At 36.2% G+C, this 23,509-nt stretch overlaps 4 protein-coding genes and 1 pseudogene across 4 annotated transcripts; 3 read left to right on the top strand and 2 right to left on the bottom strand.

Annotated features, from left to right (window-relative positions):
* Positions 1 to 1,911: 1,911 nt before the first annotated feature.
* LOC106449151 (putative thioredoxin H10) lies at positions 1,912 to 2,281 on the bottom strand. The gene is made up of 2 exons (XM_022700841.2): positions 2,162 to 2,281; positions 1,912 to 2,061 (listed from the first exon to the last, which is right to left on the bottom strand). The coding sequence occupies exons 1-2, from the start codon at positions 2,195 to 2,197 to the stop codon at positions 1,912 to 1,914; spliced, it is 186 nt and encodes a 61-aa protein (XP_022556562.2). The 5' UTR covers positions 2,198 to 2,281.
* A 7,597-nt stretch (positions 2,282 to 9,878) lies between these two features.
* LOC106445221 (adenylylsulfatase HINT1) lies at positions 9,879 to 11,785 on the top strand. The gene is made up of 5 exons (XM_013886738.3): positions 9,879 to 10,111; positions 10,522 to 10,579; positions 11,064 to 11,153; positions 11,297 to 11,414; positions 11,486 to 11,785. Exons 1-5 carry the CDS (start codon positions 10,011 to 10,013, stop codon positions 11,551 to 11,553), a joined length of 435 nt encoding a protein of 144 aa, XP_013742192.1. The 5' UTR covers positions 9,879 to 10,010; the 3' UTR covers positions 11,554 to 11,785.
* A 212-nt stretch (positions 11,786 to 11,997) lies between these two features.
* On the top strand, positions 11,998 to 13,142 carry BNACNNG55080D. Its single transcript, XM_013890953.3, has one exon. It carries the CDS (start codon positions 12,611 to 12,613, stop codon positions 12,941 to 12,943), a length of 333 nt encoding a protein of 110 aa, XP_013746407.1. The 5' UTR covers positions 11,998 to 12,610; the 3' UTR covers positions 12,944 to 13,142.
* Positions 13,143 to 13,273: 131 nt separating this feature from the next.
* LOC106447871 (pre-rRNA-processing protein esf-2-like) lies at positions 13,274 to 14,311 on the bottom strand. The gene is made up of 5 exons (XM_048755806.1): positions 14,305 to 14,311; positions 14,154 to 14,217; positions 13,886 to 13,977; positions 13,395 to 13,522; positions 13,274 to 13,291 (listed from the first exon to the last, which is right to left on the bottom strand). The coding sequence occupies exons 1-5, from the start codon at positions 14,309 to 14,311 to the stop codon at positions 13,274 to 13,276; spliced, it is 309 nt and encodes a 102-aa protein (XP_048611763.1).
* A 211-nt stretch (positions 14,312 to 14,522) lies between these two features.
* On the top strand, positions 14,523 to 18,620 carry LOC111205720 (annotated as a pseudogene).
* Positions 18,621 to 23,509: the final 4,889 nt, after the last annotated feature.

Here is a 23,509-nt window from a genome sequence, read left to right as displayed (position 1 = left end):
TGAAATCCATCAACATAATAAACATTCTGTAACGAGAGTCGAGATGTCACTCGAACAGTTCCCTGTTTGAGGGTCAGGACATCAGCGCCTGCAGGTAACATAACCGATACTGGCGTAATGTCACGAACGTCCTCGAGCAAGTCCAACCGCCCAGTCATGTGGTGGGTTGCTCCAGTATCAAGTATCCAAAATATATCAGTACTCTTACCACTCAAGGTCATTGTTGATCTCCCCGCATTGATAAGTTTTTGAACCGCAGTCCACTGGTCGTCTGAGAGTCCAATCAATCCCTGACGATCATGTTCTGTTATCTCACTCGACGATCCAGCAGTAGCTGTGTATACTTGTGCCGCATTAGCTCTGGAAGGGGCGCCACGACCTCGTCCAGCTAACGAAGATCGGTTTTTATTTCTTTCTCCCCACCATTCAGGAAACCCAATTACTTTAAAACACTCAGAAGCTTCATGTCCCTTCATACCACACACCGAGCACTGTTTGGACCCGTCCCGACTTCCTTGTCCTCCACGATTCGCAGAGAAATCATTCGAGCTCTGTTTCGAGAGCTCTTTTGTGTGAACTGTCCCGGGCCTCCGATTGGAAGAACTCTGAGCTACGAAGCTCATCACCGGATTATCAGCAGTAGTGTTCGAACGCAAAGTCTCATTCTGAGACACTGTCTGATACACACTGTCAAGATCGGGAAGAGGAGTAATTGCACATATTTGTGAGCGAATCACTCCATGAACCGAGTCATCTAAACCAGACAGAAAATCATGTACGCGCAAGACCTCTCTCTCCTTCTCATGCGACGAATTCAGGTCATATTCACACTTATTACATGTACAAATTTTAGAATTCATACACTCCGCAATACCATCCCACAACTTTGTCAGACGGCCAAAGTAATCATCCACAGTTGATCCATTTTGCTTACATGTAGCAAGCGAGTTTCGGAGTTGCTGCAGTCTTGCTCCACTCTTGAGCGAGAATCCCTTCTTGATTATGTCCCAAAGATCTTTAGCTATCTCACGTGTAGAAATGGAAGATCTCAGCTTTGGATCAATGGTTTGTTTGATCCACCCTACCAAGAGGTGGTTATTTGCAGTCCAATCCTCAAGATACGGTGAATCAGACGCTGGTTTCGGTAGACTTCCATCAAGGAAGCCAAACTTCTTTCTGGAACTAAGTGCCATACGCAGGTTCACGGCCCATTCATCGTAGTTGTGACGTTGAGTAGAGGGTGAGAGATGACCGCACCCGGGTTGTCATTAGCACTTAGGTCGTATGGAGTTATAGTCTTGTACTTCTGTTCTTTGTTCATTGAGAGCGCCATGACTCTGTTTTGTTGATTTAAAACAGAGAACCAAAGGTTTCAATTGTAGATTATGTCTCTCTTGCGATTGCAAGAAGAGTTTGGTCAAGCTCAGAATCGAAAAAAAACTAAAGAAATTTTGTGTTTCTAGGTTCTTGCTCTGATACCATGACAAATTAGGTTTCAATATTCATGTTTCTTATTTCTTAGGCATTAACCAGCCCCTCATATATAATGATACAACCTCGAGTTTATAGAAAAGTTTACATAAACAAAGATATGCCCAAATCATATTATATGGATCTTAACATATCCCAATATTACATAATAAGAGAGGAGCAGATACATCTGCACACAGAGTTCTGAAGAATAATTAGAGGAGCCTTGGCTGCTATATAACCTTCATCCAAACCCTTCTCCATCTCCATGTTAATCTACTGAGACAACAGTTAAAAAATTCATAAATATTACCGAACTAAATCCGGAAGGATAAAACATCCCAAGTAACAACTCATGACACTTACTTCATCCACAAGTAACTTTTGGTAATGATTACTCTGACCGATTTCTGAAGCATAACTCTGTTTCTCTTCTGCTGTTTATGGTTTTCTGAGTAAGAGTTCAGCAGCTGCAGCTGTTTTCTTCTGAAGCTCTGAGGTTTCAGCACCAACAAGCTTATCCATTTGTCTCCCATCTTTAAGAAACACTATAGTTGGTGTAGCTTCCACATTCCATTCATCACTAAACTCCTGTTTTTTATTTTACAAAATCTAATCTCAAATCCTAAAACTTCATCATAACATATCGATAATTCTTCTTAAAAAACACACAGAGTTGCAGTTTACTTACAGCGAGTTCTTCCACATCAATGGTTACAAAAATCATTGAAGGGTATCTAGAAGCAAGTTCTCTGAATACTGGTTCTATCTTTTTACAAGGTACACACCACGGCGCGCTGAAATACACCACCAGCTGCTTGATTGATTGAATGGTTAAGTTAGAAACTCAGATAGAAAAAGAGGAATCTTGTTGAACAAGAAACCTTACAATCTTGCCATTGTTGTTAGCTTCTGTTATCTTTTCTTCCCATTTCTCAATTCTGTTTATCGAATAGACATTCCCTTTAGACCCGTGTTGGCTTCTTGCTCGAGCTTTGTTGTTGCTGCAGCAGCAGCAGCATATACATGACCACAACTGTAAACATATGGTGTTTCATGTTACCGGTTTCTTAACATAGATTCTTCATCTTATCTCTAAAGCTATGTCGAATGAAACATTGGATCTACAAGATGTTGAGCATATTCAAAGATTTCTTTTTTTTTAGGACAAATATTATCAGAAAAAGGAAGAAAAATAAGCTGATGAAGAGCCGTATATAGACATGTGAAACATTTAGATATGATCCACATAAGAGGTATGTGCAAAAGATAGGCCTCAAAAATGGTTCGAAAATTTAAATTTAAAAAAAAAAATGTTTATAGCTCCAAAAATCTCAAGATATGCCCTAGTTTTATGCATTACCTTTGTACAACAAGGAGTTCTAGCACAACGATTTCCCATCAACTCTTTACGCAATCAAATCCAGATTCGCTTCTCATTGGCTCAACATTAACCAAAATGAAATTCTTGAATGTCACGACAATTTGTTCCCTTGACCGAACCTAGGTATGACTTGTGTCCTAGGATTCAGAATAGCTTCACCCACAAGGCAAGAGATTGAAGGGTCACAATTTTCTGTGGAAAATTGAAAGAAAAAAACAAGAAGAGTCCAGATAAGGTGGGAGTCATATCACAAGATCATTCGATAAAAGGAATTAAGACGTTTTTTGTTTTGTTTTATTTTGTTTTGTGTTCTTCGTTGGAAAACTATATCTTCTTCACGATGCATGTGGTTTTGATTAACCATAATAATAACTGATTACTAATTTTGTAATATAGAAATCGGTCAAAGACAAAGTGGAGATGATAGCTATTGAATGAAATGAATTAAAAACTTCTTGAAGAGTAAAGTTTGTTACATGGTTCAATATATATACACTAGGTTAAGACCCGCGGGATCAACATTATATATATAAATTATTTTATGTATTAAATATTTTTACATATTATAAAATAATAAATATATATTAAATAATTAAAAGTCAGTAACTATTAAAAATATAATTAAATTGGTGCAAACATATAAATCAATTGTATTAATCCAAATTTTTTTTTATTTGATAGGATATGTTATTAAATTTAAATGATACTAACATAGATAATATATTTTAGTATATTTTTAATATTAATGTCTATTAAATACTGATTTATACTCATATAGTTTTTTGATCATTTGTATCTTTTATAGTAAAAAATTTAAATTACTGATAACAAAATTTTCATTGTGGGATTAATAGTTTTAGTAATTTATAATTAAAAAAAAATAAGTTGTCAATGATCGTTCAAAAAAATTGTTCAAAGCAAATTTTGAAACTAAAATATTGTATTTTATAAGGTTTATAGTTTAATTTAAAACGATATATATATTAATCTTATTAATTAATTAAATTAGACTTTTAATTTACTTATATAATTTTTGTAATCGTTTGTATTTTGTCATAACAAAAATTTTAAACCATGGATCATAAAATTTGAATGTAAGACTTTTAACAGTTTTAGTAATTTATAGCCGTTTGTAAAAATTCAAAATATAACATATACATAAAAATCTATATTTTTATTATATGGTTATTGTGGTTATTTAATTTATCTAATAGCTTAAAATTAAACAAATATGATAGAAGATACACTATTTTTTATCAAATCTTTATTATTCAAAATCATTAATTGCCATATATACTTTAGCCACATTAGGAAATTCCGTAAATTTTATTTAAGGAAATAATAAAGTACATTAATGATGAATTTATTGTTAGTTTAATAAAAAGCTTATTATATAATTAGATGGACCAACATATTTCTCTAATGATTCTAAGAATCATTGTAGTGATGACACGTGGCTACAAAAAGAAGTTGTAATGCTTCTCAAATAATATATAGGGGATTGGTTAGCTAAAGGATACTAAACCAATCAATAACCATAATCATAAACCAGGATATACCAAATAATAAAAAAAACAAAAACAAAACAACTGGACGATAACATTATGAACAGTATAACGTGGGGCTATCTCTAGAACCAATCAAAGACTTTAATATTAAGGAATTTCCTTGTTGACCAAAAATAAAAGAACAAGAAACTTCCTTAAATTAAATTCCAAGATGAATAATAATATTCTATTTTCACTAACTGGCAAAAATGCTAAGCAGAACAGAGTATGTGATATTCAGGTCACGCTAACATGCATGAGACGGTTCAGACATCATAGTCTCACTTCTTATTTCCTGTTTGTGGTATAACAAATTAACAAGAGAGTACTATAATGAAGAAGGTATCTAACTTTATTTAGATTTTTTTTTTGAAACACTAACTTTATAAATCCGGCCAGACGTGGATCTTCGTAGGACGGCTCAGGTGATGCATTTAGGCGTAGACCCTCATAAAACATATAGTATTGTTAGTTATCGAATCGTCTATGTAATCTTTCTCATAATTATATAATAAATCAGCGTTAAAAAAATTATTGTACTATGTTGAAGATCTCTTGTAAGTCTTTCTCTAATAAATAGCTTTTGTCCAGAATTGAAACCTAGACCTCCTGAAATGTGCAATCTGCAAGATAGCGTGAGATTCGAACTCTTTAACTTAGTGTGAGGGGGGGGGGGGGGGGGGGGGGGGGGGGGGGGGTATTGGTTTAAGAATTCTAAAGGAATTATAAAATTTTAAGAATCCATTGTTATTGGTTTATGGACTTTTAAAATCTTTCCAAAATCTTTTGTTATTGGTTTAATGACTTTTAAATTTCATTCAAATCTTTTGTTACTCAAAAAGTTTAGTTATTATTGATTTTGCTATTCTTTTAAAATTTATGGTTATTGGGAGGCAAATACTTTATATTCTTACTCGTAATCTAGATTTTGAAAATATCAAGTGTACTCATAAGATTTTAGAAATCTGTGTAACAGTAAGAACATACACATACCGGATGATATATTTTATGTTTGACCTATGATATAATCTTTCTTTTGTTAAAATGGTGTCTCGAAAAACAAAAAGTCAATGAAAACAAAACAGAAAAATCTTTCACGTATAGTCATAACAAAACAAAGATCAAACCATAGCACAAAGGAGCAGTACCATAAAATGTATCTGTCTACGTGAACATACCAAACCATAATACCAATAAAAATAATATGTCTCATTATCACTATTGACTTCCATTTCCTATTGCATAAATCCACATTAGAAACTATCATGTTTCTCTAATTATTAACGTATTCAATGATTTTTGAACCTTATGAAAGTTCTCACTAATGTCAAATAGTGATCTATTTAACATGTCTATTGTGTAACAATATTTTGAACTCTGACCAATAGTTAGGAGAAATGTAGCCACCAACTCTTCAACACATATATTACAGGTATCTCAAAGACATATTATGCTGAAACGAGAAACCAATAACAGCGAGAACTGATTTATCAAGATCCATTTTATTATTAATCAAGCCAATTCAAAAAAGTCTCAAATATCGTTAAAATAAATAACTATAAAATTAAAACAGTGATCGCTTGTAGCGGAAACAGTGATCACTTATAACTATAAGATGTGTATCATTGTGTCAATTACATGATATTTATATATATAGTTTACATTGAGATTTTTTTTTGGAAAAATTCTAGAAAGATTTTTATACATTCCTTATAAAGAGAAACCTTTTGAAAAAGTATATTCTGCAAATCTATAATAATCAATAAAAATCTATAGAAATCAATACAAAATATTTGATGGAAATTTACACAATATTTGTTAACTCTACTTAACGTCTAAAAATCTGTCAACTTTTAAAATAACTAAACTTCTTCCAAATTCTGATTCCAATAGCCCCTAAAAGCCTTTAAACGTTAACCGATACAGTTAGGGGTGTCAATCGGGCCGGCCCGGCCCGGCCCGGCCCAAAATCCACAAAGCCCATTGTTATTAAAGCCCAGCCCGGCCCGGCCCGCAAAAATTATGGGCTTATATTTTAAAGCCCGGCCCGGCCCTAAACGGACTATAGGGCTTTTCGGGCTTTTGTTATGTCTTGCCGGCATATACAAATCACTATTTCACACCTAATCGAATAATATAAATATGCACCGTCTTTCAAATGATCGAGAGGGAGAGGAACACACTTTCTAAAAGCCATATGTTTTTAATGAAATCCAGTTTAAACTAAAACAAATGTGTAACTTAAAAACACCAAATAAGATAATAATAATAGCAAATAGAAATAAAATAAAAGCATTTCAGCTCTAAGTTGCTGCAGTAGAATTTGTAGGATCAAGTTCTTCTTCAGTGGTTTCCACATTTTCATCGTCAACAAGAGCTACATATAAAAATATAGGAGATATTAAAATTGAAAAATATATCAACATAAAATAAAAAATATATAAATACTAATATGTTACCTGGATCGCAGAAGGTAAATCCTTCCAACCAAGTACGTGTACAAATCAGTGCTTCAACATGTTTTGGTAGGAGACGACTTCTGTATTTGTTTAATACATGAGCACCAATGCTAAAACTAGACTCTGAGGCCACTGTAGTTATCGGAATGCTTAGAACATCACATGCCATACGAGCTAATTCACCATAGCGTTGTGTCTGACTCTTCCACCATTCTAAAACATCCATGTCTTCATAGAAAGTCAGCCCCAACCTATCGTCTTCTAAGTATAAAGTCAATTTAGACTTTCCTTCTTCAGCAAGGGTGCGTTTTTCATAAGCTTTGGAATCCTATTATAAACAAATCAAAATTATATTAAACTTAAAATCATTAAAAGGTTTTAAGATAATAAGAAATATATATATATAAAAAGAATAAAACTTACACTAAAAGCAGTCAACCGTCCCACAGTTTGGGATTTGCCAAATAATCCTGTTGCACGTGAAGGAGAAGGCACATTCATTGAACTTGGAGTGTAACTCTTATACTGATCAAAGAGTAAGTTTAATTTCCCCTTCACAGCTTCCACCTTTGCTTTACTAGTGCTTGGATCAAGAGTGTCAAAGCAATATGTTAATATCTCCAACTTCATTCTTGGATCAAGAATGGCTCCGATTGAAAGAATGGTACTATATTCTTCCCAGTATTTAGCAAACTTCTTCTTCATTTCAATTGCCATCAGTTCCAAATCCATATCTCCATCTTTCGAGTAAGTGTTCAACAAGCACTCAATCTTCCATATTTGTGCAAAATACAAATTTGCCGTAGGATAACTAGTACCTGATTTAAAAAAATACATTACTTATAGATATTTAGTTTCTAAATTATTTAAAAATAATGAACACATACCTGAAAATAAATTGGTGATATCGTAGAATGGTTCTAAGAAATCATGTATTTTTTCTGCTCTATCCCATTCCTCATTTGAAGGGCAATATTTGTAATTCCTGTCAGCTCTTTGTAGTAGGGAGAATGCACGTCGATATTCAATTGCACTACCAAGCATCAAATAGGTAGAATTCCATCTGGTGGAAACATCCATCTTCAAACCAGCTCCATACTTAAGACCAACATCTTTAACACAATCTATGAACATGTCTTTTCTTCCTTCTGACCACTTAATCCATTTCACTGTCTCTCGAATCTTGTGCAAAGCACCCTCGATAAATTTCAGACCATCTTGCACTATAAGATTGAGGATATGTGCAGAACATCTGATATGAAAGAATTCACCATCACATAACAAACCATGACGTGAGGAGAGTTGGTCTCTAAGTATGCTTTGCATATTATCATTAGCAGACGCATTGTCAAGCGTAAGAGAAAATATTTTCTTCTCTATTCCCCAATCTTCCAGACAAGAGATAACCTTTTTAGCCAACTCAAATCCTGAATGTGGTGGAGGCATCGCACAGAAAGAAAGTATTTTACTCTTTAGCTTCCAACTATCATCCACATAATGAGCTGTCAAGCATATATATCCCTCGATGCTGATTGATCTCCACACATCACACGTCAAGCATATCCTATTGCCAACTTTAGCTAGCTCCTGCTTCATTTGATCTTTTCTAATCCCATGAAACTTAAGCACATCAGCCACTGCAGTATTCCTACATATGGCTTTAAACTCAGGATTCAAATACTTTAATAGCTCCCTTACCCGTGGATACTCAACAAAAGAAAATGGTAAGTCATGACATATGATGATCAGTGTTATCAACTCACGAACAACCGACTGATCAATTTTTTTTGCGGCTAACCGTGCCTCGCCGGTAACCATTTGTTGCCTCACATCACCGTTTCGTGGCCTTTTCTTACATCCAAATGCATGGCGTTTCAAGTGTGATGCTCCATAGCTTTTTTCTGCAAGAAGTATCGCAGCACAATGCTTGCATTTTGCTGTTTCTAGACCCTCACTGTTTTTTCCATTAAGAACAAAATGCGTCCAAACAAGTGAAGTGCATTTTCGTGTCTTTGGTTTGTTGACTCTTACACCTCTTTTTGTTTTCTTTTTTTGGGAAGGCATGTCCTCTTCGCTAAGCTCGTCAAATTCCAAGTCATGGAAATCATTATCTTCCATATCATTCTCAATTGGTTCCTTCAAATACAAATACAACACAGAAGATCAATTTCTATATTACAAGTGAAACCATAACCATATATAAAACACACAACATCTATGAAACACATGAAAGGTAATCGCTTATGTTTGATATTGAATGTAATTAAATATAACACTTAAATTGCATAAAATCAAGTATATACACAGTTGAGTATTGCATGTTACTGAAAGTGAAATACTATACACGGTCAAATATTGCATGTTATTGACAAACACTAAGAATTTGTGGACGTAAAGCTTTTCTAGAAAATGATTCAGTAGGATAAAAAAATACTTTTAGCATCGATGTTACGTATATACACACATGGTTTATAATTTTATGTGAATGAATGATGAATCGACTTGCATGGTTTGGGGAAGACATTGACTTTTTGATGGTTGCCGCAAAGAATTGAGATTGATAATAGGTGTTTGTATAGATACGTAGTTAAAGATTAGGGTTTTTACCTATGATTTAAGATAATATTATAAATTAATAATTAAGAAAATTAACTATTTTACATAACTAAATAAATTAAAATATAAAGTTTTGGGTTTTCAGGCCGGTCCTAGCCCATACGGGCTTAGCCCGAAAAGCCTATTTTTTGTGGGTTTATAAAACTAAGCCCAAACCCGATAATTTTTAGAGCTGAGCGGGCTCGGCCTGCGGGCTTCGGCCCTAATTGACATGTCTAGATACAGTGCTTCCACAACAATATAATTGGCTCTGACCTTCTTCTTTTTTTTTTTGTCACGATAATTGGTTTGGCTCTAACCATTATGGTATTTATTTGTACTTCTGACGATTATCAATTTTTGTAAAACAGTTATCCAATTTATCCATGTTTTGTGGGCTTTTAGAGCCTACTAGGCACAGTATAAGAAGAAAAATGAGATAAAGACAAAAGCGTGTATGACGTGGCAGAATATGTTTGGTTGAAAGAAACAGATTGTCGGGATGAAGTGGTTGCACAATCGACACCGGATATGGTATAAAGAAATCTAGGGTTGATGAGCCACCGTGTATCGATCCTCTCTTCTCATTTATCTCCCGTCATGGCTTCAGAGAAAGAGGCTGCTTTAGCCGCCACTCCTTCCGATTCTCCCACCATGTAAGCCCCTTTTTTTCATTCCTTCTTCTGGTCGATCTGTTTGATTCCTAGTATATCTTAGACTGAGTCGTAGATCGTGGATTGAAACTGCGATTGTTTGGGATGTAATTTAATAACGATAGAGAAAAAAAATCGAAACTTTGAATGTATATTTGGGTCTAGCTGTTCTTCGACTGTACCGTTGGAATTGCTCTGCTTCGATGGAAAGATATTGATTTTTTTTTTTTAATCTGAAAACGAAAGTACTAACTTCAGTGTGTAAGTTTTGGCTCTGAACTGTATTTGTGAAGTTTGTTATTCCGACCACTTTCTGTTAGAGTAGTTGTCGGTTTGTACATAGAAGAGTGAACTGTCTTGTTGTGCTGAATTGATGTTAACCTGTATTTTTGTTTATTGTTGGAAACGTGAAGATTTGACAAGATCATCAGTAAAGAAATTCCATCCACAGTTGTTTTTGAGGATGACAAGGTACCTTTTAATATTCTCTAACTCTTTTTTTCTGTATATACTTTCTCTTTTGTTGCAGCATCTGGAATATCTACTTCTAGTGGTACTATAAGCTAGCCAATGTGTAAATGTGACATAAGTATTTCTATGCCTATGCATGTCAAGTAAAATGTGGTGTCTTCTTGACTGTTATATGGTTCAGTCAGCAAATATCACGGCTGTAGTTTTTTTTTTCACTCTTACTGCAGCCTTAGTGTTTAGAAAGAATCAGTAATTGAGACTGCGTCTAAAGGAACTTAATTTTGTTCAGTATCTGCCTACCCAGCTCATGTCACTTCTATTCTCAGCAACCGGATCTTGTATTTACTGTATAGTTTTTGGATTTTAAGTTTGTTTGTCACTGTTCCTGAATAGATTTCACCACTGTAAAAAATTCAGTAGTTCAGTACATACATCATTATCACTGTTCCTGGCATGTTTTAAATCATTTTCTATGATTATGCAGGTCTTGGCTTTTAGGGACATAACTCCCCAGGGTCCTGTTCACATCCTCCTCATTCCAAAAGTGAGGGATGGTTTAACTGGCCTCTCTAAGGTACCTTGTTCACTTACTCCTCTCCGAAGTTGAACCCTCAAAACAAGTCCTGACAGAATCAAACCGAAAAGCATGAGAGTTATCGGACTTGATCTCATTAAGAAACACAAGCTAATAACGTATTGTTTGTATGCTACTTGCAGGCTGAGGAGAGGCACATCGACATTTTGGGCCGCCTTCTCTACACTGCCAAGCTTGTAGCAAAACAAGAAGGCCTAGATGAAGGTTTCAGAATCGTGATCAACGATGGTCCTCAAGGCTGTATGTATTAATAAAATTAAGAGACATCTGTTTAATGATGCTATAATCACACCTTCTTGTGGGGTTTGCAGGCCAGTCGGTGTATCATATTCATGTTCATCTCATTGGAGGACGCCAAATGAACTGGCCTCCTGGCTAAAAAAGATATCATCATCTACTAGTGATTGTTGTCCTGGTTATAAGAGGAACCCTTCCTGAGTTTGCTATTGTCTTCTTCTGTCTTTATGAATAAAAGACATAACTTTTATGATTGCTATACTAAACCTTAGTCTATGGTATGAAGAGAATATTTGACTGTTCTCTTTTGTGGAACCCTTCTTTTTGTTGTTGAGTTGGTAAAACATTTCAATGGTAAAAAAGCGTCGAATAAATGAGTGAATAAATATTAGAGAGTTCTAATATTCGAGAGTTATGTGTAATAATTCGTGTAAGAATCTAGTGTAATAACTAACTTTAGGAAAATAACCAAGGAATATACTTTGTAATATTCCCTCTATTTTGCAAAGAGTCTGAGATACTTTTAACACAAAATAAGAAAATAATTGAAATGTAGTTATGCTCTAATTAATTACATATATAGTATTCAAGACAAATAAAATAATTTATAAAATCAATATATTTTGTAGTTAATATTAAATTTAAAATATGTATTACAAGAAAAAAATCGAAGTGATATTCTTTGTGAAATAGAAAGAATATTCTTTAATATTATATTATATAAATACAAAAGCTTTGTCAAAATTGTAAACAAGTCTAGTAATTATTCAAGTCTAAGAATTTTCTCTCAAATTTTGGTAAAATTTCCTGAGTGCTCTTAATAAAATAAAGTTTCCCCTCTTTTATATAAATATACTTGCTTTCTCTTGAATATTACATACTAATATACTTTTGATCCTAGAAAAATTTCATTTCTGTTTGTATCTATTTTGTGTTTGTGTAAATTGTGAATATATGAAGAAAATAAGAGAGCCATCTTTGAGGAATACCAAACACGCATGAATTGACCTTGTAAACATTTCCCTACGCGTTCATGAGCAATTGAGCATCTACACATAATAATTATTATATAAGAACTTGGTTGTCACGTCTTTGCTATTTTTATATGTAAAGATTTGTTTCTTTCCATCTGATCAAGTCATCTCAAAAAATCGTCTCTCATCTTTTAGGTTCCTGTTCCAAGTTAACGATTCTAATTCATGGAGGAGGCGAAACCGAGGAAGAGCTTGACCGGCAGTAGCAGCAGAGAGTCGTTGAAGACCAAGAATCCGTTTAGTCGTGTGAATGAAGAAGACGACAGCAAAAGCAAGACAGGATTGTCAATGAGGAAGTCGTGGTCTACGGACTCGCTTGGTCTGCTCGGTAACAGCAACACGTTGGGGAAGACATGCATATGTGCTCCAACAAAGCACGAAGGGTCCTTCCGTTGCAGGCTTCACCGTACATCGGCCACAAGCCAAGGTGCAATAGCTACTACGCAAATTCATCTCCCAAAGCCCTTGCTTCCTTCTAGTCGTCTCAGTGACTACTAGTCTTTTGTATTGTTCACATGGTATGGCTATGGTCTGATTGAAGATTGTTACAGTTTCTTGTTATTCACAAAAACCAATATGGTGTGGTATTCTTTTTATACATGTGATACACATTGTAACTCATGTGTTCCTGTCTGTATGTGTATGTTAATGCTGTTTTTTTTTTTTGCTTGGTTGATTTGGTTTGATCAATTAATAAGGTAAGTAGAACAAGATTGTTAAGAGAAAGAATACGAAAGTGTTGAAGATTTGTTTTGTTATATTCTTTAAACAAAATGGTAGAAGTGTATCAGGTATGTGAAGGTTTTCACATGCTTCTTCTTAATCTTTTTAAGAACCGCCAAATACCTGAATGAGGATAAAAGATATACAAAACCATAAATACAATGTAAATACATATTGTATTTTCAAGAAGTATAAGATGAAAGAAAGTACTTAGCGATGCTAAGACATCAGTGGAGAGTCCATGTTTTCTCTGAGATGTCTCATTGTTAATTGATTTCTTCTGTCTGAACTGACGAATAACCCTAGACGGGAAGACTGGTGCTGCTTCTGCATTGCTACCTGATTCTTCCGCTTCTGCACACCGCAAAAACAGAGCAATACAAAACCAAACATCAATCAAGTTAGACTAGTGAGGTTTTTCTCCAAACAAGGAAGAGTCTGTAAGCAAACTCTAAAATTATTGATATAACATTATCCAAGTATTAGAACAAGTGAGCACCTTCATCAATCTCAGTCATGCCACGTGACTTCTCAATTTTAGATAGATAAAAGTCCTCTCTCTTAGAAGCAGAGAGAACCATATTTAGTTTCTGTTCCCGTATTGCACTTTTGTATGCGGCAACAAAACAAGCAAGCCTTTATAGATTAAGAGATCATATCAACCTAAATAGCCAAGAATGTTATGTCAAGCAGATAAGTTTTGCAGTTAAACAGTACCGATCTCTTCGGTATGATCATCCCATTTGAACTTGGTCAAGTACTTGATGTTCCAAATATCATATAGTATATAGCTGACTTCTTTTTCCCTCCTGAGAAAAGATAAAACAGCAAATAACACTAATCATTTCAAGCCGCTTAGATTTCACCTACTGACTATGAATAATGTCACAAGGAATACCTATTTGTTCTCCATTTAGCATATCCGCGAATCTTTTAGCTATGCTTTTCTTATCAAACTACACCCACCTCCAGTTAATGAACATACCCTTCAGAAAACAGTTGGCCACGAAATCCACCAGCTTTCTTGCGGTGCACTTGTGCTTCAGGATCTGAATAGAAACCAAAGAATGCAATCAGCAACTTCAAAAACACATAGTCAAGAGATTGATACGGCCACTAGATGTTAGACTCCTCACTCTGCATCGTCTTCAGAAGCTGCAGAAACTAATTACAATAAAAAAAGAAAACAGTACATTCTTAATTGCTTGACTCTCTAATAATTTGATTTGAACCACATCAGAGGTTTCAAGAGACTCGAGATATAATAAGTAAGCATGACGAGACAAGACCAATCTTAACCAAAGTCTCTCCTTTGTCTTAGTTTTTGAAGGAGATCAGGAAGGTTACTGAAAGAAGGAAGGAGGAGGTAGTGACCGTTACGACGTTCTTCCTCTGTAACTTTGATCGCTTTGTTTAGGGCTTTGCTAAAGAAGAAATGTGTCCTTTCTTTTCAAATACCCGGTTCTTGTAAATCGTAATCGATATGATTCCGGTTAATTGCTATCCGGTATTCAGTAAGAAGGTGCGAACCGGTACATTTAGACTTCGGTATTTGGTTAATTACAAGTAAAAAACTTCATAAAATAATTATTATTTGATAAACTAATAAATTCTTTTGATCGGAGTTGTTGGTTAATGGATTTGTTGCTTAAGCAATAAAATTCATTTTTTTTATTGATGTAAGGTAAAAGATACAAAACCACTTTTAAAAAACTTATATACTCGTCCAGTGTAGTATGACACCTCTAGGGGGTTTGAAACAAAAACAATACAATGACTCTACTTGGACCAACAAAAATCATGGCTACTGATATGCCTTGTTTATTGACTCGATTTGCAAGGAAAAAATAAAGATAAACAAATCTAAAGAAACTTGGCTAGACAATAATTCAAATGAATTCAAATGATTTTCTTACCTTGGCTTGGAGCGTGTCCCTCCTGTATGAAGGTTGACAGGTTGCTAGAATGGGTGAGGGTGAACTTTGACAGCTAGATGAATCGGCTTGGATGTTGAAGTAGTAAGTCCAGTTTAGCCTTGATTGTTGGTCGAGAACAAAATTGGACCGGTTTGATCTCCAGTCTTCAATTTGCTTGTTTGATCTCGAATTAGCATTTGGTCGGTTTGGTCTTGGTCGATGATTATTGGGCAGTTCAGGTAAATCTTTCGCGTATGTCCAGACAACCGGACCATGTGGTCAGATTACGTCGAACAAGGAGAATCTCAATTTGGATAAACGCATCAAAATCTTATTAGAAATTTGTTGGGACACATGCTAACTAATTCTGCCAAAATCGGCATGTCAGAATTATGTCTGATGAGAAGCTTAATAGCGCGTTCTTTGACATTGGTCATTCAAGTATGCAAGTATGCATTGCACGCTTCACCAATGGGAAACTCGAGGTTTTGTCTCATGGTTTTGATCGGTGTCTGGGAGGAAGGGACTTTGATGAAGTTCTTTTCAATCATTTTGCTCATAAGTTCAAGGAGGAGTACAAGATTGATGTCTACCAAAATGCCAAGGCCTCTCTAAGCCTCAAAGATGAGTGTGAGGAACTGAATAAGGTTATAAGCAAAAATCATGTGGTAACTTTGAAGATTGAGTGTTTGATGGATGAGAAAAACATTAGGGGCCTTATCAAGAGGGAAGAGTTTGAAGAGATTAGCTTACTAATTTTGGAGCGTGTTAAGGTGCCTCTAGAGAAAACTCTCACTGATGCAGGACTCTCTGATGTACACATAGTCGAGGTTGTTGGCTCTAGCTCTCATGTCCCTGCTATTATCAAGTTCCTAACCGCATTTTTTGGTAAGGAGCCCATGCGTACAATAACTGGAAGTGAGTCTGTGGCGCGGGGCGCACTTCACAGTATGCTATTCTCACTTCCAAAGGTCGAAAACTCTTTAAGGTTCATGGTAGTTTACCTTTCACAATTTTGCTAGCGTGGAAAGGAGGAGCTGAGAATCAGGAGAGCACCGTTGTTTTCCCCAAAAAAACCACATCCCTAGTGTCAAGACTCTAACGTTCTACGGTTATGAATCATTTTTTGTCGATGTGCAGTACACTGATGTGACCGACGAGTTGCAAGCACCTCTAAAATCATCTATACAAGATTGGTCATTTCCAGTAATCAAAGGGCGGCAAAAGGGCAAAGCTTGAAGTGAAAGTGAGCTTGACCCTGCACGGAATCGTCTTTGTTGAATCTGGCAACTCTTTTGAAAGAAATTAATGTTCCGGTATCAAAAGAGAAATCGGTGAATGAAGCCAGTGATACAGCTAGTACAGATAGTGGCGTTCCTGAGTCTGCTGATAATCTGGTGCAATTGGAAACTGATTCAAAGGTTGGGGGGGGGGGGGGGGGGGGGGGGGGGGGGCTCCAAAGACGTTGAAGGAAACAAATGTATCGCTGTCAGAATTGGTCTACGGTGCCTTGAAATCAAAGGATGTTCAAACTGTTACGTTGGAAGAACATATAATGGCTTTGCAAGACAGTGACATGGAAAAAAACCAAGCACATGAAGAATTTTATTAAGACATATGGTAAGGATATGTAAAATAAACTGAGTAACATATACGAAGAATATATCTCTGAGTCAGAGAAGGAAACATTCCTGGCTAAGCTGCAAGAGGTGAAGGATTGGTTGTTTGAAGATGGGCAAGATGTGATTAAAGATGTCTATGTTGCAAAGCTGAAAAAGCTCCAGGAGGTTGGTGACTCCGTCGAAATACGTTGCAAGGAGTGGCGGGAAGAGTGTCGGTCACAGATGAGCTTGTTCGATGTGTCAACATGTATAGAGATGATGCTCTCTCTAATGAATCCAAGTTTGACCACATCGAACCAAAGAAGAAGCAACAGGTCTTGAAAGATGATACATATATAAAGAAGAAGTCATCAAAGCCATGTGTCAGCTGGTTATTGGCAGAAGGAGTTTGTTAGAGTCAACGAGTCATCTTAGACAGACAAGTACATGTGGCGTTATCCGATTGGAAAGAGGGTGAAGTTCGTTGGAGTCGTTAAAAACAGAGTATTAAACAGAGAGGAGTGTTGGGGAACTGTACGAGAAACACACATTCGAGAAAAAAGTTCTAATAATTAGAGTGGGCAGAAAGTACAGTCGTGTAACAATCAACAGAGAGGAGTGTTGAATGTTAGACAAGAAGAAGGAGTGAAACAAGAGAGACTAATGGAAAAATGAAACCATTTTTATGGTTTATGATGTCTTTGTTAAAGAACTAGAATATTATGGTTCAGTGGGAAGTGTTCAAACAACTCATCATTTGCCTATTATGGTTCATGATGTCGTTGTTAAAGAACCAGAATATTTCGTGGAGAGGAAAATGGTAAAACACCAAGGGGGAGCTTCGACAATGGTACTAGTCAAGTGGCAGAACCACACAGAAGAATAAGCAACTTGGGAATTCTTATTTGATATCCAAAAGAAGTTTCCATCATTTGAGCCTTGTGGTCAAGTTGCTTCAACCAGGGGAGATTTGATACAGATATAAAGAAGAAGTTATTGAAGCCACGTGTCAGCGGGTTATTGGCAGAAGGAGTTTGTTAGAGTCAACGAGTCAGCTTAGAATGACGAGTACACATAGCGTTATCCGATTGGAAGGAGGGTCTAGTTCGTTGGAGTCGTTAGAAACAGAGTATTAAACAGAGTCGATTGTTTGTTTTCAGATTCATTCAGAAAATATTGATTGTTGTTTCTTCTTGAGTCTAAAACATTCTTCAATTCTTGATTTCATTACTGGAGAAGTTCTTCTTATTTACGGATTTCTACAAGTGGAACTACCAATTATGTGTTTCAATTGAAGCATTGTGTTGGATCGTAGAGGCGAACATATGTAAACCTCTATCAGAAGAGTGTGCAAAAGCAAAAGCATGACTTCGGGAGAAGCAGCAGAAGCCGCTTGTCAAGTATGAACCACCTGTTCTCTTATTAGCTGATGTAAAAAGCAAGGGTAAGGAATTGCACATCTTTTGCAATTCAATAATGAACAAACCAAACATGATGCCTAAACCAGAGGCACCACCACAAGCCAAGGCGTTACATTTGTAATTTTAGGGATTTTGAAAACATGTGTCCCATTCAAGCCTATTTAGATGTGAACGCAAAACTCCCTGCTGACTACGATGTTGAATTGTAGTGGATCATGATACAGAGGGCTTTAGAATCGTTAGGAGTATTTGATGAGATCATTTTTCATGTCTATATGTTCTTTAGCCTCATTCCACACCTGCAGAGGGTAGTTTATCACCGTCTTTGTTCAAACGATGAAAAAAGGTATAAAAAGCAATGATGATAGGAAAAATGTATATCTCTTGGTTTTTGGAGAACAGTGTGATTAATTGATAACAAAACGCATAAGCAAGCCATTGTTATCCAAACAGCTTGATCAAGAATTAACAAAAAGAAAAAAGAAGTTGTGAACAGATCTCCACAGACAGATGAGATGAGTGTGTAATGTTCTTCAATCCTCGTCTGAAAATTTCTTCAAACAACAGTTATTGATGGACGACTCTATGCTACATGTAGCTTGGGACTATGGCAAGTGGGGCAATGGCCCTGGGCCCAAGGGTCCAAAAACAATTTAATGTAATTTGACTAATTGTAAGAGGTCCATTTTAGTTTATTAAAGAATCAAATAGTTTAATAATCCTATAATAAAAAGCTCATAATCAGCTAAACCTAATTAACCTACATAAAGACAAAACACAAAAAGTTATTTACGCTTCCTATTTTCTAATCTTACCGTTGACGGTAAAGAGAAGCTCTTGAATCCAACAAAAGTGAACAACAGAAAATCACAAACCAAAATATATATTTTATTCACTGATCAGTTAGTGAGATCCCTTTTCAAAGTAGAGGTTTGTTTAATTGATTATATCTATATCTTTTACTCTCTTAGTTTATTGTTTCAGATTTTTATATTCTAACTCTTTCTGAATTTTTTGGTTGCAGTTACATAATTTTTGTTGGTGCTATTGAGTATTTTGGACTAGGCCTATTTTGGACCTCAATTCCAGGTGATATTGTTCTTTTAATTTTGAAGTCATGGTGTTGTGTGGGAATGATAAGAGAAAAAGAAAAAAACTTGATGAACAATTTGTAGAATCTTGGGGAGCTTTAGATAAATCTGTTAAAAAAAATACTGTGAGTTCTAGAGCAAAAACGAATGTGGAATCTCATGAGAATGAGTCAAATCCTTCTAATTTTGAAACGTTAGATGATGATGAGCCATCAATTCCTCCTTTTGATATCTATGATCTTAGAAATTGGAATAGTCTTGATAACATAACAAGAGATTTGCTAATTGAAAAAGAACCCAAAAGAGATATGAATCTTGAGTTTCCCATTGATGATAAAACTAAAAGGCATTTTGCATATAGGCATTATTTCAGAAAGTTGTGTAATGGAGAAATTGTTGATAGAAAATGGTTAATTTACTCAAAACATGAATATAAAGTTTACTGTTTTTGTTGTAAGTTGTTTAAATCTCATGGAAATGTCAGTTTATTAGCAAATCAAGGACTAAGAGATTGGAAACATATTGGTGATAGACTAAAAGGTCATGAAAAAAGTGAGGAGCATATGGCTAACATGAGAACTTGGAATGAATCTAAAGTTAGACTTCAAAATAATTTGACCATTGATAAAGAATTTCAGCATGAGATCACAAAAGAAAAAGAACGTTGGAGACAAGTTTTATATAGAATAATTGATGTAGTTAAATGTCTTTCAAAAAGAAATTTAGCTTTTCGAGGATCAAATGAAAAAATTTACCAAGATAGTAATGGTAATTTTTTAGGAATGATTGAGAGGATTGCTGAATTTGATGTGATTATACAGGATCATATAAGACACATCCAAACTCATGAGGTACATCACCACTATCTTGGTCATAACATTCAAAACGAGCTAATTTCTCTTCTCACATATAAGGTTAGACTTTCTATCACAAGTGTTATTAAAGAAGCAAAATATTTTTCTGTTATCCTTGATTGTACACCAGACGTGAGTCATCAAGAGCAAATGAGTATAATTGTACGATGTGTGAATGTCTCAGATAAAAATATTAGAATTGAAGAGTATTTCTTAGAGTTTCTTAAAGTAGATGATACATCATGACTAGGCTTGTTTAACGAATTACAAAGTGCTCTTAAGTCTCTTGATCTTGATATTAAAAATGTGAGGGGACAAGGTTATGATAAAGGTTCTAATATGAAAAGAAAACACCAAGGAGTTCAAAAACGATTGCTTGAAATTAATTGAAAAGCATTGTTTATGCCATGTGCTTGTCATAGCTTGAATCTTGTTGTTATTACACATTCTTGTGTGAAAGCTGTTTCTTTTTTTTGGGATTGTGCAACGCATATACACTTTATTTTCGAGCTCTACAAAAAGATGGAATATTTTACTTAAGCATATTTCATGTTTTACAGTAAAAAGTTTGTCTAATACTAGATGGGAGAGTCGAATAAAAAGTGTAAAAGTTATAAGATATCAAGCTCCTCAAATAAGAGCAGCCTTAATTGAACTATATGATTTGTGTGATGATGCTATTTCAAAAAGTGAAACTGAAAGTTTGATTGATGCACTTGAGAATTTTGAGTTTTTGTTTGGTATTGTTATTTGGCATGATATTTTATTTGCTATTAATATGGTAGGTAAGAAATTACAAGATAAAACTATATGTATTGATAATGCCATGAAACAAGTAGAAGGCGTAATGTCTTTTTTTGAGAAATATAGACATGATGGATTTAGCTCTAGTATGAACATGGCTAAAGATCTTGCTCATGAGATGGGTATTGATGCTATATTTCCCAAAAAGCGTCGATGTTTTAGAAAAAAAAACAGTTTGATGAAAGTGATCATAATGAAGTAATTCAAACATCTAAAGATGATTTTAAAATTAATTATTTCCTTGTCGTTGTGGATATGGCTATTACTTCGTTGAATGATAGATTTGAACAAATAAGAACATTTGAAAATGTTTTGGTTTCAAATGAATTCAAATTATTTCAGATTATTTTCTTACCTTGGCTTGGAGCGTGCCCCTCCTTTATGAAGGTTGACGGTTGCTTGAATGGGTGAGGGTGAACTTGGACAGCTAGATGAATCGGCTTGGATGTTGAAGATAGTAAGTCCAGTTTAGCCTTGATTGTTGGTCGAGAACAAATTTGGACCGGTTTGATCTCCAATCTTCAATTTGCTTGTTTGATCTTGAATTAGCATTGGGTCGGTTTGGTCTTGGTCAATGATTTATTGGACAGTTCAGGTAAATCCTTCGCGTATGTCCAGACAACCGGACCATGTGGTCAGATTACGACGAACAAGGAGAATCTCAATTTGGATAAACGCATCAAAGTCTTATAAGAAATTTGTTGGGACACATGCTAACTAATTCTGCCAAAATCGACATGTCACGTTTGAACGGGATTCAGTCGACTAAGATGGAAGAAGTCAGAAATAGGATGGCTAAAGACGTTTTATTTAGATCTGGTTTGAAGGGTTACAATAGTGACAAGAAGATTCAAGAGCAACAAGATCGGAGAGCAACAAGATCAAAGAGATAACCTAAAACCCTAGATCTAGCCGCTCAGTGTGAACGGGATTCAGTCGACTAAGATGGGAGAAGTCAGAAATGGGATGGCTAAAGACGTTTTATTTAGATCTGGTTTGAAGGGTTACAAGAGTGACAAGAAGATTCAAGAGCAACATGATCGGAGAGCAACAAGATCAAAGAGATAACCTAAAACCCTAGATCTAGCCGCTCAGTGTGTTCAATCATCCAAAAGTCCCTTTCTTGTTGCTTCCTTTTCCCTTCTTATAGGACTCCTTCCCCAGATGCCCTAATTTTGTGCCCCCTTTGGGCCTTAGTGCGAGAGGCCGAGTATACGGGCCGAAACGAGGCTCCCTATAAGCCGGGCACTTTTAGCCGACTTACTCGACCGGCTAAAAAGTACTTTAAGGTCAAGCCGATAGGTTTAGCCACCGAGCCGACCAAATCGATCTGACTTGCTGGATTAGGGCATGTTATTCGATGGGCCTTGTGGAGGGATGTAATCCGTCTCCTACAATAAGCCCCCCCCCCCCCAGTTCACTTTTGAGCGACATGGCGGTCTCAGTGAATTTATGGGTCAGGTTTATTCGGATAACAGGCTCTAATACAAAGGATAACCCTTTCCGTTTAGTCGTCGGTATGTGCATTTAGTCGCATGACGTCCTGTGAGCGTCTCTTGTCGCTTCGAGTAATGTTGAGTCGTTGATGCGTGCTTTTACTTCTCAATCTTTTACGATGCGATGCAGTTTACTCGGGCGATACATCACTTTGGATGAAGCGACAGGGATCGGTTATGTTGGTTAACCCAGGATCGGTTTAAATCAAGACCAAAAATTGATTCCGGCCCGACAACCTAATTGAAAATCGGTTCGAGCGAGAAACCGAACCGTCGCGAGTAGGTTTCTGGGCATTTAGGCGGCCTTTTGAGGCCCATTTAGGCCTGTGTAGACCTAATGATTGTGCTCGGAGAACGTGCCCTCGTTTTTGCTATAAATAGACCTCTTTCCTTTGCTTTCGTCATTCTTCTCTGCAGATTCAGGTATCCCCTTCTCTCTACTTTTGTTTTCTCTCTCTAGATAGGTTTTTTTTCGTATAGACTCGTTGGTATCGTTCGGCGGTTGTAGTCGTCCCCTGAGTTAAGGAATATGTCTCCAAGAAGTTGATTGTCGCGAGAAGAGAAAGGGAAGGACACCGCAGATTTTTCGAGTCCGATCAGAGATGTGTCAGCGCCCTGCAGTCCTCTGGACGATTTCGATTTGATTCATCGCGATGCTCTTCGGGACACGGAAAATATGACTCTATCTCAGCGTCTTTTGGTCGCTGATGCTCATAGGATGATTCGTGATGAAGACGCCGATCGTGTTGAGGTCGGGAGCAGTGATGCGAGCGAGAGTGAGGATAGAGGGAGAGATCAAGACGATACTGCGACTGGCTCCGATCGTGGCGACACTGATGAGTCTGATCGGTCTCCGACTCCTTTGAGACAGGTCCGCGAGAGAGTTTGTTTCAACCAGATAGACTGTCGCCCAACCGTTTACCATTCTGGTGGGATCTTCGAAGAGCTTGCTCCGCTGCCACCCGGACTGCTATGGGCCCGCGGGCTCAGTCGTGGGGGAACGTGTTTGGATCTTCTGCTTCTCACCACACCGTGAGGAATCTGTTAAGGGCGAATGGCGGTGCTGGCGTTACCTACATCATTCCGTCTGCTGAGCAGCGTCCCTGGTCGCCTCCGGTTGGTTACCAATGTGTGTATGAGTCCTATTTCGGGGATCAT

Source organism: Brassica napus, chromosome C4, assembly GCF_020379485.1.
Source record: "Brassica napus cultivar Da-Ae chromosome C4, Da-Ae, whole genome shotgun sequence".
Classification (NCBI taxonomy): domain Eukaryota; kingdom Viridiplantae; phylum Streptophyta; class Magnoliopsida; order Brassicales; family Brassicaceae; genus Brassica; species Brassica napus.
Note: the sequence above shows the minus strand (reverse complement) of the source record. Positions and strands in the feature narration are given on the sequence as shown.

What these genes read in the sequence shown, in the direction of transcription:
- LOC106449151 (XM_022700841.2), bottom strand. Translation starts at nt 2,197, where the DNA reads ATGATTTTTGTAACCATTGATGTGGAAGAACTCGCT. An exon ending in TTGATGTGGAAGAACTCGCT is followed by an intron (nt 2,062 to 2,161) that starts GTAAGTAAACTG and finishes AATAAAAAACAG; the next exon opens with GAGTTTAGTGATGAATGGAA.
- LOC106445221 (XM_013886738.3), top strand. Translation starts at nt 10,011, where the DNA reads ATGAGCCACCGTGTATCGATCCTCTCTTCTCATTTATCTCCCGTCATG. An exon ending in CCTTCCGATTCTCCCACCAT is followed by an intron (nt 10,112 to 10,521) that starts GTAAGCCCCTTT and finishes GGAAACGTGAAG; the next exon opens with ATTTGACAAGATCATCAGTA. An exon ending in CAACGATGGTCCTCAAGGCT is followed by an intron (nt 11,415 to 11,485) that starts GTATGTATTAAT and finishes TGGGGTTTGCAG; the next exon opens with GCCAGTCGGTGTATCATATT.
- BNACNNG55080D (XM_013890953.3), top strand. Translation starts at nt 12,611, where the DNA reads ATGGAGGAGGCGAAACCGAGGAAGAGCTTGACCGGCAGTAGCAGCAGA.
- LOC106447871 (XM_048755806.1), bottom strand. An exon ending in GGCCAACTGTTTTCTGAAGG is followed by an intron (nt 13,978 to 14,153) that starts GTATGTTCATTA and finishes ATCTTTTCTCAG; the next exon opens with GAGGGAAAAAGAAGTCAGCT. An exon ending in TGATCATACCGAAGAGATCG is followed by an intron (nt 13,523 to 13,885) that starts GTACTGTTTAAC and finishes TGCGGTGTGCAG; the next exon opens with AAGCGGAAGAATCAGGTAGC.